The sequence below is a fragment of the Mesoplodon bidens genome, assembly GCF_964165515.1.
Source record: "Mesoplodon bidens genome assembly, chromosome: 18".
Taxonomy (NCBI): domain Eukaryota; kingdom Metazoa; phylum Chordata; class Mammalia; order Artiodactyla; family Ziphiidae; genus Mesoplodon; species Mesoplodon bidens.
Window position 1 is genome coordinate 46,974,354 of NC_138175.1, and position 16,491 is coordinate 46,990,844.

At 51.7% G+C, this 16,491-nt stretch overlaps 1 protein-coding gene across 13 annotated transcripts in view; it reads left to right on the plus strand.

The window, feature by feature from the left end:
* Nucleotides 1-16,491, plus strand: part of SIPA1L3 (signal induced proliferation associated 1 like 3) — a 238,906-nt gene that overhangs the window by 147,801 nt on the left and 74,614 nt on the right. For all 13 annotated transcript variants that reach the window (XM_081217052.1, XM_081217046.1, XM_081217051.1 and 10 more), the window contains exons 5-8: nt 6,838-7,026; nt 8,216-8,390; nt 10,466-10,569; nt 13,355-13,512. In XM_081217052.1, the coding sequence (XP_081073178.1) occupies nt 6,838-7,026; nt 8,216-8,390; nt 10,466-10,569; nt 13,355-13,512 (626 nt within the window). The remainder of the gene's footprint in view (nt 1-6,837; nt 7,027-8,215; nt 8,391-10,465; nt 10,570-13,354; nt 13,513-16,491) is intronic.

Here is a 16,491-nt window from a genome sequence, read left to right on the forward strand (position 1 = left end):
ATGTGGGGTCGGCCGATCCTGGACCTCATCCAGACCGGCAGATGCTGCACCGAGGGCTGTAGCCGCATCCCCTCACAAAGACCTTCCTGCTGAGGGGGAATGAGATGACACAGATGGCAGCGTAGGGGAGGCAGCCCCAAAAACTTTGTGCCCCAGATCACAGGTGGTCAGCGGCCCCTGAGTCTCCCCAGCACCCTGCTCCTTCCCTCTCCTCACCTTTCTGGCCAGATGAACACCAGGGCAGAATGTGAGGTGAATGTCGTATGACACGTGGGGAGCTGCCAGGTGAAAGGACCACAGCAATCATACACTAATCACTAATATTACAGCTGCCGTTACATTGCAGATTTATCCAACACTGTGTGTCAGGCATTTTCTACACTGATGCTGTATGTTCACCCACTTAAACGTCGTGACAGTTCTATGATGAAGGCACTATAGTCCCCGTTTACAAATGATGAAACAGGTGCAGAAAGGTTACGGGACCTCAGTGAGTGACGGGACGAAGTGGCGGCCCACGTTCCAGCCCCCGCTCGGCCGCCTCTGGGATTCCACTGACTTGGCCCACACTGCATATCAGACCCACTCAAGAGTTATGAACTCAACTTAATGCCAGCATTTTATGTTATTGCTTTTGTTGTTGTTTTAAATGAAAACAGAATATGTAGAATGATTTTTTTTTTTTTTAATACCAGACTTTGTTGTAGGTACTGAGAGTCGTGAGACTCTAGTGTGGAGATGCTAGGTCAGGGGATAATGTTTTGCTGTGGTTCCTATTCAGTAGGTTGGAAACTGGCTTGGTGCCATTCCTGGCTCGGTGCCATTCCTGGCTCGTTCCTGCTTCCGTTCACTTCCCACCCCCAGCGCCCACAGACTAGCCTCTGATCCACCCCAGGCTGGGGACAGGGGCTTCGCAGCTCAGGGGCACAGGCCTGGGGTTCATCCACTCCACGGAGATTCACTCAGCACCACCACCGGCCAGCCCTGTGCTGGGCACTGAGGAAACAGTGTAAATAAGGCAGCAGAGATGCTCATGGGACTGCATTTTTGCTGGGGAGGCAGACAATACATAGATACTCTTGTAAATTATACTACGTGGTACGTGATGACAAGGTGGAAAGTGAAGCAAGGAGGACAGATAAGTGCGGGGGTGGTAAGATTTTTAGACAGGATTGTCAAGGGAGGTGTCACTCGGAAGGGAACATTTGAGTAAAAGACCTGAAGAAGATGAGAGGAGCCATGTGGACATCTGGAAGAGCGTTCCAGACACAGGGAACATCCAGTGCAAAGGTCCTGAGGCAGGACCAGGCCTGGCACAGTCACTCAGCAGCTATGAAACCTTGGGCCTCTGTTTCCCCCATGGGAATCCCACTCTCACAGGACCATAGTGTGGGCTTGGTGAGGTTGCCCATATAAAATAGGCAGTGCTGGGCCTGGCACTTGGGGAGAGCCCAGTGAGGATAGCCATCGGGAGAGGTCTCAGTTTCCTGTCCCCTTGTCACGTTCAGTCAGCCCTGTTGACTTTTGGCCCACCGTGAGGTTCACGGCCACAAGCAGGCCCTTCTCTGCCCTCACACACATGCAGGCCACACGTGTACTCAGTCCTGGCCCCAGCCCCTTGCAGAGCTGCCTATTGGGCACTACGGCCTGAGGACCTCGTCATCCTGTCATCTGGAGGTAGGGGCAGTGGCCAACAGGGTTTTCCTTGCCCCTTCCTAAGGCCTTCCTGCCATGGAGGCAGAGAGTCACATAACCCAGAAGTAGTAATGACAGCAGTAATAAGAATAGCTAACACTTGTAGCACATATTCCTGCCAGGCACTCTTCCAAGTGTTTTATATGCATTGACCCTTCAGATTCTCTCAGTAGTCCCATGATGTGGGTCCCATTCCCCGCATTCTACAGATGAGGACTCTTGAGGCCTAGGGCTGTCACTCGTCAGGGTCCCCCCGCGGCAGAGCCAGGATATGAACCCTGACTGCCTGTGTCCCCAGCCCGTGCTCTTAACCACTCACCACTCCCTGTGGGGTTGAGTTTGTATTCTGGCTCTGGGAACAGACAGCTTGGGGTTCGGTTGGGCTCTGCCACTCACTAGTCTTGTGAGCTCAGGCAGATAGCTTTATCCCTGGATGCCTCAGTTTCTTCATCTGTAAAATAGACTTCGTACTGCTTGTTCCTTGTGTCCTGGAAAGGCGGGAAGGTTCTCCTGGACCGGCACGCACAGGTGGTATAGCACAAGGCTGCAGGGTAGTGAGTGCTCTGAGCGGCAGATATTGAGATGACGCTGCTGTCGTGCTGTCACTGTTTCCCGAAAGGTCAGAGGGCCTTTCTGGGGAGCGAAGGTTCAGCTTGTGGTCAGAGTTCTGCCCTTCTCCTGTCTACACACACGTCTCGGGCTCCAGTTAACCAAGGCAGGGGGGCCAGAGCGAAGGGCCCAGGCTGTTTTCCAAGCCAGCCGGCTGGCCTGCCCCAGATGGCCGCCCCCGGCCGCCAAGCAGACCGAGTGGGCTCACATCTCCCCGCAGATGGGGTGGGAGTGTTGACAGCTCTGAGCCTCCCGCTGGGGCGGGAACAGACTGGAGCTGGGCTTCAGGACCACACGCCGAAACATCAGCCCCACCCACCCTGAGCCTGGACAGGACAAGCTCCAGGCCAGGGCCGCCCTGTCCTGAGCCCCTTGCCGGCAGAACACAAGGGATGCCAACTAGCCAGGGACTCTGGCCCAGCAGGCTCGGTGGGTTCCCTTTGGCCCCAAGTATGAGTTTTCGACAGCCTTAGTTTTGTTAGGGTTAGAGGTTTAGATTTTTTTTTCTTTCTTTACTGAAAAAGTAACAGTCACTCATTAAGAATTTAAACAGTATATATGTATACAAAGTAGAAAAGGAAGAATCTTGTATTAACTGAAAAAAGCAAGTGTAGTAGAGAACCTCATCTGGGACCTCTCACTTGTGTTCAGTAGGCACCGATGATTGTGTGATGTAATCTCCAAAGCATACTGTTAAGTGGGGGAAAAACAAACTGTAGCTTCCTATTAAGGTTACATTTTCTTTAAATTTTTAACTACACATATGGCTTTGTGTAAAAACATTCAACGTGTGTAATGTGATAATGGCTAACACATATATTGAGTGCTCACCGTATGCCAGATACGGTGGTAAAAAAGCACTGTACATGGATTATCTTACTGAATCTTTATAACCCTTTGCGACAGGCACTGTTATTCCCCATTTTATAGATAAGGGAACAGGCACAGAGAAATTCAGCAGCTTGCCCAGAGTCACACAGCTAGAGAAGGGGTTAGAGCCGGGATTTGAACCGAGGCAGACTGACTCCCAAGTGACCTCCCAGGAAGAGCTCTTGGAGGGTGGACGCAGCACAGGGGAAGGCAGGGATGCATCTGAGTCGGTAGCTGGTGGAGAACAACCTGTGCTGATGGGAACCTCCTTGCTGATGTGGCCCTGAGTCCCTTTCACAGCTCAGTGAGATGATGCCAGATGTCATCAAGGGTCAGAGCACACAGCAGCCTGAGCAGCGAGTGTAGTTTTGTTTGGTTTTGTTTTAAGGCAAGGGTTTTTTTTTTGAATTTTTCTTTTGGCTGTGTCGAGTTTTAGTTGCAGCACGCGGGATGTTCATTGAAGCATGCAGGATCTTTCATTGCGGCGTGCGGGCTTTTCTCTTCTCTAGTTGTGTGCGGTTCTAGGGCATGTGGGCTCTGTAGTTGTGGCACACAGGCTCCAGAGTACGTGGGCTCTGTAGTTTGCGGCAGGCGGGCTGTCTCGTTGAGGCATGCAAGCTCAGTAGTTGTGGCGTGTGGGCTTAGTTGCCCCGTGGCATGTGGGATCTTAGTTGCCTGACCAGGGATCGAACCCGCGTCCCCTGCATTGTAAGGCGGATTCTTTACCACTGGACCACCAGGGAAGTCCTGCGAGTGTAGATTTTATTGGGAGAGAGATGGAACGCTGTCAGCAGGTTCTGCACAGAGGAGAGACACGATCTGACTCAAGCTGCCGCGGGAAGAATGGACTGGCGTGGGAGCGGGGGGTGGGGGGGGCAGGTGCAGGGAGACTGCTGTCACAGTCCAGGTAGGACATGATGGTGGACAGGACCAGGTGGAGGGCAGAGGTGGCCACACGTTGCAGCCTGCCAGTGCCCTACTTATTATCGCCAGCAGAGAAGGAAAAGCTGGGAGCTTTTCAAGTAGTGGCTTTTGGTCAAGTCTTCAGAGCCAAGAATGTGACGGTAGGCCACCTGTCTCGAGTGTGGAAGAGAATGAGGATTTCTGGTCCACGCTGTCTCTTGGCCCCAGCAGAGGGCACTGTGGGGCAGTGTCAGCAGGATAGAAAGGCGCTGATCCTGTTGGTGCATTGATCGAAATTCACAATCCCAGGGCCCCCCAGATTGGCAGGGCAGAGCATCCATATTACAGTTTTTCGTGATGTATTTCAAGACTGTCCTGCTTATCCTAAGAGAGATTTGTTTATTAATTCCCAAAGCCAGAACTGGGAACTCCCAACCATGAGATCATTCATTCCTAACACACATGCCTCTTGCCCAGGTCCTGTTTGGCAGGGTTAGGCTGTATGCTTAGAGGCAGTGTCATGACACGTCATTTTTGCCATCTCTTGCATCTGTTGACTTGGGGTGAGCGTGTTTTTCCAGTTAACGCTGATCCTCCCTAGTCTTTAAACCGTAGCCCCAAGTGTATTTTGGGTGCAGTCCCCTTGGGGGAGGATTTTTTTCCCTGTCTTGCTGCAGACTAGGGAGTCTTCTTGCAGTGGTGCTGGAGCTGCTGTGCCCTCACCCAGAGCACAGCAGAGCCTGGCGACCAGCAGCACAGCGTAGATGGAAGCCTGAGCTAGTGATAGTGAGGACGGGAAGCAGCAGGGGCTCTCAGACAGGGCTGGCGGGGTGTAAATTGGTACAACCACTTGGAAAACGATTTGGCAGTTCAGTAAAATTGAAGATTAACATGCCTGGTGACTCAGCAATTTCTCTCCTAGGTATAAACCCAGACGAAAATGTGTCCATGTGCACTAGGAGATGCTTTCGTGAATGTTCCTAACAGCACTGCTCACAGTTGTCAAACGCTGGAAGCAGTTTCCAGCTCATCAGCAGTAGGATGGATTAAATCCATTGTGGTAAAAACGTCAGCCTCTTACTGCCACATGGTCGTATCTCACATCCATAACGTTGAGAGAAAGAAGCCAGATAGAAAAGAACACAAACGACATGAAGCTCAGAAGCAGGCAGAAATAAATTATGGTGTGAAAAGTCAGGATAGGGTTGCCGTTAGGGAGGTGGGAAGGGGCACGAAAGAGTTTCCGGAGGCTAGTAATGTGTTTCTTGGTCTGGGTGGTGATACCTAGGTATTCACTCTGTGATAATTCCTTGAGCTGTACTTATATGTGTTGTCTACTTTTCTGTATATGGATTATATTTCACAGTTAAAAAACAATTTCAAGGAGAGAAATCATGAGCTTTGGAGACGTCAGACCTGGGTTGGAATCCTGGTTCAGCCACTTAGCTGTGGTGACCTTGGCTAAGGCACCTAACCTCTTACAGCTTCAGTTTTCTTATCTGTAAAATGGAGATCGTAAAATCTCCTCTGAACAGACCTATACCTAGATAACTGCTATCATTCCTGGAATACAGTGCAGTGAACTGTGCCTTCATAAATGTGACTCGTTATTAAGACGTATCTGTTAGAAATTGCTTTGTCTGCAAAGTAACAGAAAACATGACTAACAGTAGCTAAAACAAATACGGTGTTGTTTTAATTATCTAACAGGAAGTCTGGGGGTAGGCAGTGGCAGGACATGACTTCTGTGTAATTTTTTTTGTTGTTGTCTCTTTACTTATGATCACAGGATGGCTTCCACAACTCCAAACATCTTATCCTTATACTAGTGTCCTTAGAAAAAAATGGGCAGGTGGAAAGGGGCTTTCCTTTTACCAGGGAAGAAAATCTGCTCTAGGCATCCTCCCCAAGCTGAATTCCATCCCATCTCATTGCCTGGAACTAGTCATGTAGCTAACTGTAGGAAAAACTTGGAAAGCAACATCTGCGAAAGGGGAATGAGATGGCCATGATTGGCTTGACTCAAGGTTTTCAACCCTGGCTGCACATCAGAATCACCTGAGTAGTATTAAAAGAGACAGAGAGAGAGAGTGAGTGTGTGAGTGTAAGTATACAAATATACAAATATGTAAGTGTGTGTATACCTACATACGTGCGTGTATACATATAAGTCTGGGTCCCACCACAGACCAGCTGAATCAGAACCCTTGGTGGTGATTTTATCAGGAAACCAGGTTGAAAACCAGTGTCACAATTCAAGATCCAAGATGGTACCGGTGTCCAGGGCAGGCAGGTGTTTTACATAAGAGCTTATGGTAATAAGTGTACACATAATATTATTCTGATAATGACAGTAAGAGTGTTTGTTTGAGTGTCTACATTGTGGAGCTTGTTTTATTCATTATACCTCTTATTACCTGACATAATCCATCTCCTCCCCCGCACGTCAGCTCCAGGAAGACAGGGGTCTTTCTTTTTTCATCATTCGTTGAACAAATGAAGGATGTTCCATCCACTGTCTCATTTAGTTCTCCCAACAGTCCTTGGAAGCTGAGGCTCACAGATAGGCAGTCACTTGGTCAAGAAGACACAGCCAGGAGGCAGCAAGTTCAAGTTGGTCCAGACCTAGTGCTTTCTGGCCCGAGAGCCCAGGCTACTAACCATCCCACGTGTCACTTTGAGAACAGGACACTCTCATGTGCTCTCATCCCTTCCCGAGTCCTGAGAGCCTCCTAATGTTCCCTCCTCTCCCTCGAGCAGCTCACCACCCTGCGTGGCTCCATCCTGGAAGACGCCACACCCACAGCTATGAAGCACGGGACAGGGCGGGGCCTGCCCCTGAAGGACGCCCTGGAGTATGTCATCCCGGAGCTCAACATCCACTGCCTGCGGCTGGCTCTCAACACTCCCAAGGTGACGGAGCAGCTGCTGAAGCTCGACGAGCAAGGGGTGAGCTGGGAGCCAGGGAGGGGGGTGGGGGGGGCACTGGGGCAGCAGCCTGCAGCCCCACTCCCGGTACCTCTTTCTGTCTTGGTCACTTGTTTTTTTCTCCAAAGAACAGAAACCCACTCAGGTTAGTTCCAGTAAAAGCAGTGGTCTCCTATCAAATTCTAGGGATACCAAGAGCCAGAATGTGACTGGGTCTTAGGAGGGAAATAGTCTAGGAACAAAACAGCCACCAGGTTCCCATGTGTGTCTGCGTGCTCCCTCTCCCTCACTGCACACTGCCTCCCTCTGCTTCTCTGGCCCTCCCACAGCTCAAAGAATTACTGTTAGGGTTATAGGCACATGCAGGCCCCAGTTAGCTGACTCTCAGTCCCAGGAGAGCCTCTGACTGGCCCACACTTAGGTCACGTGACTGTCGAAGGTCCAGTCACCAGTGAACAGAGGAATCAGGGATACATAAAACAAACATGGAGGACTTCCCTGGTGGTGCAATGATAAGAATCTGCCTGCCAACGCAGGGGACACGGGTTCGAGCCCTAGTCCAGGAGGATCCCACGTGCCGCGGAGCAACTAAGCCCACGTGCCACAACTACTGAGCCTGCGCTCTAGAGCCCGTGAGCCACAACTACTGAGCCCGCAAGCCACAACTACTGAAGCCCACGCTCCTAGAGCCTGTGCTGTGCAACGAGAGAAGCCACCGCAGTGAGAAGCCCACGCACCGCAACGAAGAGTAGCCCCCGCTCGCCGCAACTAGAGAAAGCCCGTGCACAGTAACGAAGACTCAACGCACCAGAAATAAATAAATAAATAAAATTAATTAATTAAAAAAAGAAAAAACATGGTTATCAAGGGCTCACCCCCTAAAAAACAATGTTGACTAGACTGAGTCCTCCAGAATTTCCTTTTGCAGAACCTTAGCCAGGTCCAGTCCACCTACTGTGGGAAGCCGGCCAAGGTCTTTCCCTTGAGAGAATGGGGGCACCAGCACCTTGTTGTGCCTCCCTGAATGGCAGGGTGGGAGAGGGACAAATGGGATGTGCCCCCATGCCTTTTTTCTTCTCTGGCTGTGGCACTGAATTCCTGTGTGACCCCGGCAGCTCCCCGGGCTCCACGCCCGAGAGAGCCTGCTTTGTTCCGTGCCCCCCTCCATTCTGCCTGGCCTGCCTCCCTGATGCCGCTCTCGCCTCTGCAGCTCTGCCGGAAACACAAAGTGGGCATCCTCTACTGCAAGGCCGGCCAGAGCTCGGAGGAGGAGATGTACAACAACGAGGAGGCCGGGCCGGCCTTTGAGGAGTTCCTATCCCTCATCGGAGAGAAGGTCTGCCTGAAGGGCTTCACCAAGTACGCCGCCCAGCTGGACGTCAAGAGTAAGTGGCAGTGGCGGGTGGCCTTGCGGGGGGAGCAGGGTGGGTCCCAACCGCACACTCATCCCCTGAGCTAAGGCCCAAAGGCCTGGTGACACCCAGGTGAGGACTCCGGGCAGCGGGAGCTCGAGGACTCCGTCGGTGGGAGTGCGGGCAGTGCAGCCACTCTGGACAGCAGTACCTCATATTCTAGTAGAGCCTGAAGACTCACTTGCTTTGTGTGTCAGCCCTTGCGCTCCTAGACACGTCCTCTGAGATCCTGTGCACATGTGCGCTGGGAGACGTCCTGAAGGGTCATAGCCACAGACACCTGCATGGTGCCCAGTGTGCACAAGGACCCCGGGGAATACAGTGCTCCTGGTCAGTGTCCCCAACTAACAGGAAGGGCTGCCATGGCCTCACAGCCACCTGGAGGTCACCTGGCTCTGGCATTGGCCAACCAAGGCTTCAGTGACCTCACCTGTCACAGCTTCTCCCCTAGAATGGAAGCCCACAAGAATAGGGATTCCTCGGTCTGTTTTACTGCTGTTTCCGCTGCACCTACAGTTAAATAAAGCTGGTGGACCTCAGTGCTCAAAAAGGCCAAGGAGTAGGCTTCCAGGGGTGAGTGTGACACCCTGGAGTTACTTGCAGTGCGGTTTGTGGGTTCACTCACGCGTCCAGCAAAAACAACCTCCTGGCTGTCCTCCCTGGGCAGGAAGGAGCAGTTCAAGATGATAGGAGCACATATGAGGAACCCAGCCTCATGTGGCGGCTGGGCCTCAAGAACATGGCATGTGACCCGAGAGAGATGAGTTGGAATAAAATAGGCAAAGAGGGAGCAGGAAGTGCGTTCCAGGGAGAAAGAACAGCATGTGCAAAAGCCCTGAGGTCTAAAGGCTGTTGTTCAGGGAATTAATGTGAAGGAGAAAGTGAGGGAGGCAGGCGGGGGCCTCACCATGCAGGACCTTTAGGGCTAAAGATTAGAGATTTTGGTCTGTTTCCTATGAGAATTTTGAAACTCATAAGAGGCAGCATTGAATACTGTTAAGGAAACACTCTGGAGTCAGATAGCCTGAGTTCCAGTCCAGACGCCACCACTCACTGAAGTGTGCGTGACCTTGGGCAAGTCACTCCCTCCCTGTGCCTCAGTTTCCCCCATGGAGCCCCTAATCAGGTGTTTCTCCCCGGTCATAACGCCCTCCCATTAAAGATGAACAGTATTCTGACGCTTATGATTATCATTTCCTTCTTTTCGTCATAGTTTTGCCATCTTCGTATGCATCTCTAAATAATATAATTCGTTTTGCCTATTTGACAACATAATGTGAATGGAATCATACGGTTTGTGCTCCTTTGTGTCTAGCCATTGTATTCTTGGGATTTGCCCATGTGGTGGCTGTGACTCATTTCTTTTCACGGCCGTGTACTTTTCCACAGTATGAACTGTTTATCTATTCCTTGGACTAACATTTGGAGGATACTTGTACCCATATTCCGGGGCATCTGTGTACAATTTCTCTAGGCTGTGATCCTAGGAGATGAAGTGCTGGGTCATCAATTCAGCCTATCTTCAGGTTCAGTCGATCTTACTAGAGTTTTCCAAAGTGGTTGTACCAACTTACACACCTGACCAGCCACACAGAGGGTTCCAGTTGCTCCACATCCCCACCAACCCTTGGCACTGTCAGACCCTTAAATGTTTACCAGTCTGGTGGGTGCTTAATGTACAGTTTCCTTTTTATCTAAATTGACTGGATTTTAAAGGGTGGAGTTAAGTGAAAACATCAAGTTAAAAACTAACACAGGGCTTCCCTGGTGGTGCAGTGGTTGAGAGTCTGCCTGCTGATGCAGGGGACGCGGGTTCGTGCCCCAGTCCGGGAAGATCCCACATGCCACGGAGCGGCTGGGCCCACGAGCCATGGCCGCTGAGCCTGCACGTCCGGAGCCTGTGCTCTGCAACGGGAGAGGCCACAGCAGTGAGAGGCCCGCGTACCGCAAAAAAAAAAAAAAAAAAAAACTAACACAGATGGCATGTGGGATATGGCAGGAGCCCAGGGGTTTTGGAGACGTGGTGCTAACTGGTGTTTCTCTTTCAGCTGACTCCACGGGAACCCACTCCCTCTACACGACGTACCAGGACTATGAGATCATGTTCCACGTCTCCACCCTGCTCCCTTACACCCCCAACAACAGGCAGCAGGTCAGTGGGGCCCAGGGTGGGGGCCCCAAGTGACTTCCGGTGGGTGCACAGCTGAACCCACGGCGCTGTCCCTCCCCACAGCTGTTAGCTGGCTGCCTGCCCGACACTGGCTCTCCTGGCACCATCCTGTGCAGCATGTGGAGGCCTTTGGCCCTGGAGACCCTCTGCATCACGGTCTCATCACCTGGGGGTTGGAGACTAGGTCAGGTGTCATTCACTGTCAGTTTTCTTCTGTTTGCTTGTCCATCCTGCTACCCCAACTCCCCTCAAGAGCCTCTTGAGTCACCAGGGATCCTATGAAAAAAAAAAAGTGAATCAGTCAACATTATTTCGACTGCAAGTGATAGAAGCACAAATCAAACTGGCAAAAGCAAAAAATGGGATTTACTGGGTTAGGTAATTCTCAAGTACTGGGAGAGGGCTAGCTTTAGGTATGGCTGGATCCAGGAGCTCAAACAGTGTTAGGAATTCTTTGCATTTCTCGCCTCTGCTTTTCTTCGTAGTGGCATTATTCACAGATCTTCCCAAGTAGTGCAGAGTCGCCCCCCAGCAGCCCTCGCCTTACATCCCACCAGCTTTGCTACCATGGGAAAAAGAGAGCTGTGCCTTGCAGAAGTCCCAGAAACGTTTCAGGAATGAATCTCATTGGACCACTCACTTGCCAGGCCCAGGGCAGGGATGGAATGGGCTGATTGGCCAAGCCTGAAGGACATGCCCACCCCTAGAGAGGGCGAGTGAGGTCAGCTCAGCTTGAAACGTTGACAGAGATCAGGGAGGTGCTTTCCCAAAGGGAATGGACACGGCTGCCAGAAGGAGGAGGAGGAGGTGCTAGGTGGGTGCAACAGCTGACGCCCACCGCCAGGAGCCTCCTCACCTGGACACGCCATGCATGCTCAGTCCGGGAGCAGTTTCTAATGAACAGAAACCCCACAGACTTATGGTTTAGTGTATGTATTTTTTTCCATTGGTACAGGTGATGTTGTAGTTTTACTGGCCGAAAATGGTCAAATATCGGTGATTTCAGAAGGTTCACCTAATAGCAGCTGTAAGAGCATTGCTGTCATTAGGCCTGGGTTGGAGTTCTTTCTCTGCCACTTCCTAGCTGTGTAATCTCACCTCCCTGAGCCTCAGATCCCTCCTCTGTAAAATGGGCGGAATGATAGCACCCATGTCTCAGGGTCATTGGGAAAGGACCCTGCACTCATGCATGAAACTGGGGCTTGAGTCAGGGCCCGACATGGGAGGCGCACAGGAAGAAGACAGAAAGCTACTCCTGGAACTCTGGGAGGCATGGTGGGGAAAGCTTGGGTTGTGGAGTCCAGCAGAAGTGGGTTCAAATCCTGGCTGTTTCCCTCCATGACTGTGTGACTTAGGGCAAGACGTTTAACCCCCGCGAACCTAACTTTTCTCATCGGTAAAAGGAGGTAGGATGAGTTAATGCCTCACAGCCTTGTTGTAAAGATGAAACGAGGACTTCCCTGGTGGCACGGTGGTTAAGAATCCGCCTGCCAATGGAGGGGACACGGGTTCTATCCCTGGTCCAGGAAGATCCCACATCCCGTGCACCGCAACTTAGCCTGCGCTGTAGAGCCGGCGAGCCACAACTGCTGAGCCCGCACACCCTAGAGCCCGCATGCAGCAAAGAAGACCCAATGCAGCCCCAAAATAAATAAATAAATAAATATTTTTTTAAAAAAAGATGAAATGAGGTTGCAGCTTTCAGATGTGGATGTAAAATGCCTAGTACAGGGCCGGCCACAGTAAATGGGTACTTTATCTAGCAATTTAATTTAATCCAGTGTAAAACACACATAAAGAGCTAACAGTTCAACAGTGTGAGTTGTGCCAGTCTGTGTGACTGGATTTCACACCACGGGCCACCTCATGTAGAGTTGCATGTGTCTCCTATCTGCGGACCTCACGTGGCCAACGGGGATTCCTAACAGTTACATGAAGACTAAACTTGTACAAATAAGAACAATGTAATTTCAGCAAATGAGTAAAATGTCGTGAGTACATCATCGCCTACAAAGATGACAGAGTTTTTCTCAGAGACCGTGACAGGCAGGGGAGAAAGGACAGGGCTCCTGTGGGCTGCTCTGAAGCCGCTGCCCCAGCCTTCTCAACTCAGGTGTCCGGGGAGGGGGCGGGGCGGCAGCAGGGATGGGCCCTGCCAGCGGTCTCGGGTCTGACTCTGCCATCGCCTGTGAGCTTGGCCTTGAGCAAGTCCAAAGCCGCCAGCCCATGCCCTTCTCCAAGAGATGTTTCTTGAGCAACTGCTGTGTGCCAGGCTCTGCTCTAGGCACCGAGGATACAGCAGGGGGCAGCGAACAAAGCAGACAAAACCCTTGTTCTCATGGAGCTGACGTGGTAGTGGGAAAAGACAGACAAGAAACCAAAGGAAGAGGGGAAGCCGCTGTACGCTAAGTGTCAACGAGTGTTAAGTAATAAAGGCAGAAAAGCAGAGGGGGTGACACCATGGATAAGACAGTCAGCGAAGGCCTCCTGGGAGGGTGATGTTTCAGCCAAGACCTGAAGGAGGGAGGGCGGGAACGAGCCATGTGGGGATCTGGGGGAAGAATGTTCCAGGCAGCGGGAAGAGTCAGGGCAGGGGCCTTGAGGAGGAAATGTCTCTGGAGTGTTAGAGGGGCAGCAGGAGGCCAGTGTGGCTGGAGCACAGTGAGCGAGGGGGAGCACTGAAGGAGACGAGTTGGCAGGGAGGTGACGGGGCGGATCGTGAGCCTTGAGCTGACCATGACGTTTTCCTCTCCCCGCCGTTTTCCAGCTACTGAGGAAGAGGCACATAGGAAACGACATCGTGACGATCATCTTCCAGGAGCCCGGGGCGCTGCCGTTCACCCCCAAGAACATCCGCTCCCACTTTCAGCACGTCTTCATCATTGTCCGAGTCCACAAGCCCTGCACTGATAGCGTCTGCTACAGGTACGTGCCTGCACCCTACCCCTGCGTGCACTGGTCACAAAAGCTGGTTTCCAGCATCCGGGCAGCATGCGGCAGAGAGAGAGCAGGGGTACAGCTGGCCCAGATGGGCTGCCTCCTGCGTTTCTTGTTTGTGCTTCAGTAGGGGAGCTCTGTTCACACCTTCCCACACCTTCTGAGAGAGTGATTCTTAACCAGAAAGGGGCATGTCACCCCAGTTTCCATAAGCAAACCATCAGGGATTTGTATTTGCCTGGAATCTTTTGGTTGCAAGTGACAGAAAAACCACCTCAAAAAGGCAGTTATATACGTTGGTTCTCATAAATGACACGTTCAGGCCTGGCCGGATGTGCTCCACTTCCCTGACTGTCGCTTTGTTTGCTGGCAGCTCCAAGCTTAACATCTTCCCAGCTGCAAATCCAGCAAAAAGACAGCTTTCCTTTCCCAGGAAAAGAAGCCCCAGGATTGAGGCTCCTTGACCTGCTTGGGGTCACGTGCCCATCCTAGAGTAAGACCCCCAGCTGTGCCTGGGCACAGGGCGCATGGGCTGAGAGGCACAGGAAAATCGGAATATGGTAGGATGGAGACAGGGCAGGCAGGGGCCCCCCACAAGCCACAGACCCATTCAGCGTCCTCCCCAGGCACCAGTTCTCACCTGGGGGCGGGCCGGCCCCCAAAGGACAAATGGAAAGCTCTCTGGCCTCTCACCTCTGACCCCCAACCATCCTGTTGCCTGTCACAGAGGCAGCTACTATTAGCTATTTCTCACGTATCCTGATACCTTCGGGCCATACAGGCAAATGCTTACAAGTATTCCTTTTCCACCTTTTTAACACACATGGTACCATATCCCACACACTGTTCTGCATCCTGTATTTCTTCGCTCAACAGCCTTTGAGAACTTTGCACACCAGTCCGTAAAGTGCCTCTTCCTTCTTTATGACTGCATATTAGTCCATCACGTGGATGCCTGAGAATCTCCCCCCATCCCTTATCAATGGGCGTTTGGGTTGTTTCCTGTTGCCTGCTGTGACACTCCCCCTGCAGTGCATAACCTAGTTTTGTGGGGGTTTTTTGTTTTTTGTTTTTGTGTTTTGGCCATGCTGTGCTGCTTGTGGGATCTTAGTTCCCTGACCAGGGATTGAACCCGGGCCCTCAGCAGTGAAAGCACTGAGTCCTAACCACTGGACTGCCAGGGAAGTCCCCATAACCTAGTTTAGACTGTCATTGCACACGTGTCCAAGTACACAGCTGGGATACATAAAGTCCCAAGCATGGAGTACTGGGCCAAAGGGTATGTGCGTAGGTACGCTGGGTGGTCACAGTGGAATTGCCAGAATGTACCAGTTTCTTCTTGGCCAAATGTGTGAGAGAAGGGAGGTGGATTCCAGTATGCAGGACGTGCTGTTTGACCACCAGGCTAGATGTGTTGCCCAGTGGCCGCTGGGAGCCAGTACACCGCATGGCAGGGCCTTCACACGGCCCAGGCCCAGGCCTGCATCCCCCCTCCCTCACCCCCACCCATTTGTTCCCGGGACGGAGCAGCAGCTACAAGGGCCTGCACCTCCAGGCTCCATGTGGGCCTGAGGTTACTTAGATGCTGTCGATGTTCCTCAGCAGCTCAAAGGTAGCCCTGGTGAGCAACGATGGAGTTGTTCTCGAGCTCACACACACATACACACAGACACAGAAGGAGACAGCCCTCCTGTAGCACATCAGAAGCAGGGGGCTGCTGGGTGGGCCTTTCTCCCCTTTCTCCTAACTGTGAGCTCCCCTCTCCTACCTGGGTTATCGCAGGAGCCTGCGGCTGACCTCCTGCCTTTCCAGGCCGGCCTTCACGTGGTTTCCAGAGCGATCTCTTTTTTCCTGACGCACAAAGCTTTCTTGTTTTTTTTTTTTTGCAGTTTAATTTAAAATATTTTTATTATGCAACGTTTTAAACGTTCTGAAAAGTACAGAGGATAATATAACAGACACCCATGTGCCTACCACCAAATCTAACAGATGTTAACATTTTGCCATATTTGCTTCAGCTCTCCCTTTATTTCTGAAGAAAGAAAGTGTTAGAGATACAACCAAAGCTGCCCCTCCTGCAACCCCTTTCCTCCCCTCCTCTCCTTCCCCACACGCAGCTGCTCTCTGGACAGACCTTCCCCTGTCCCCCCCTCCAAAGGTGTCCCCCAACACGTTTCTGTCTCAGCACTCATCACCCTGTAGGAACAAACTGTTGATGTGACTCTCGCCTCCCTCGAGGATAACCCCACGTCATACTCACCTTCATACATCTATGCTGGCCCGGCGCTTGCCATGTAGAGGACCGCAAAGGCGCCTTTGCCAACTAGACACATGCCTGGCCCAAACATTGTAGGCCCTGAGAAGATAGTTGTTGAATAAATAATTGTGAGTGTTCTAGAAATACTGAGGTACAGCGACCAGGTGACCTGGTGGTCTCACCATCTCCTGGCTGCATAAGGAGGTGTCGCCCTTTCCCGCTCGCTTCAAGTGCGTACTTTCTGCATAGCGCACCAGCATCCCTGCAGCCTGTGGGCTGGGGAAACCCCATCCCTCCTGCTGGGGAAGTGAGGGACCAGCTGTTCTGATTGTCCAGAAACCTTCAGCAGCTTGCAGTTTCATAATTCTTAAAATCATGAATCAGGACTATGGGAAGAGCCCAAATCTGTCACTATAAGCAGCTACGTCCTGAATGAAGAAGTTGCAGAGCCATTCACATCTGTAACGTACAGTCTGAACATGGCTTTAATTAGAGTAGAGAGACTGGCGAGGTTGTCTTATCCATCCCCCTGCCTGGAGGCAAGGCCACGCCCACAGGGTTTCCCACAGAGGAAAAGCTGCCTGGTTTGTGTGGCCTTTGAAGAACCTCTCCACCGGGAAATGCCTTTTTCTGTCAAACCTCCATATTGGTAGGAATCTGTTTCTTCTTGGTCTGTCTGTTCAAGTTTACTTTAATCAGTATTGAACACC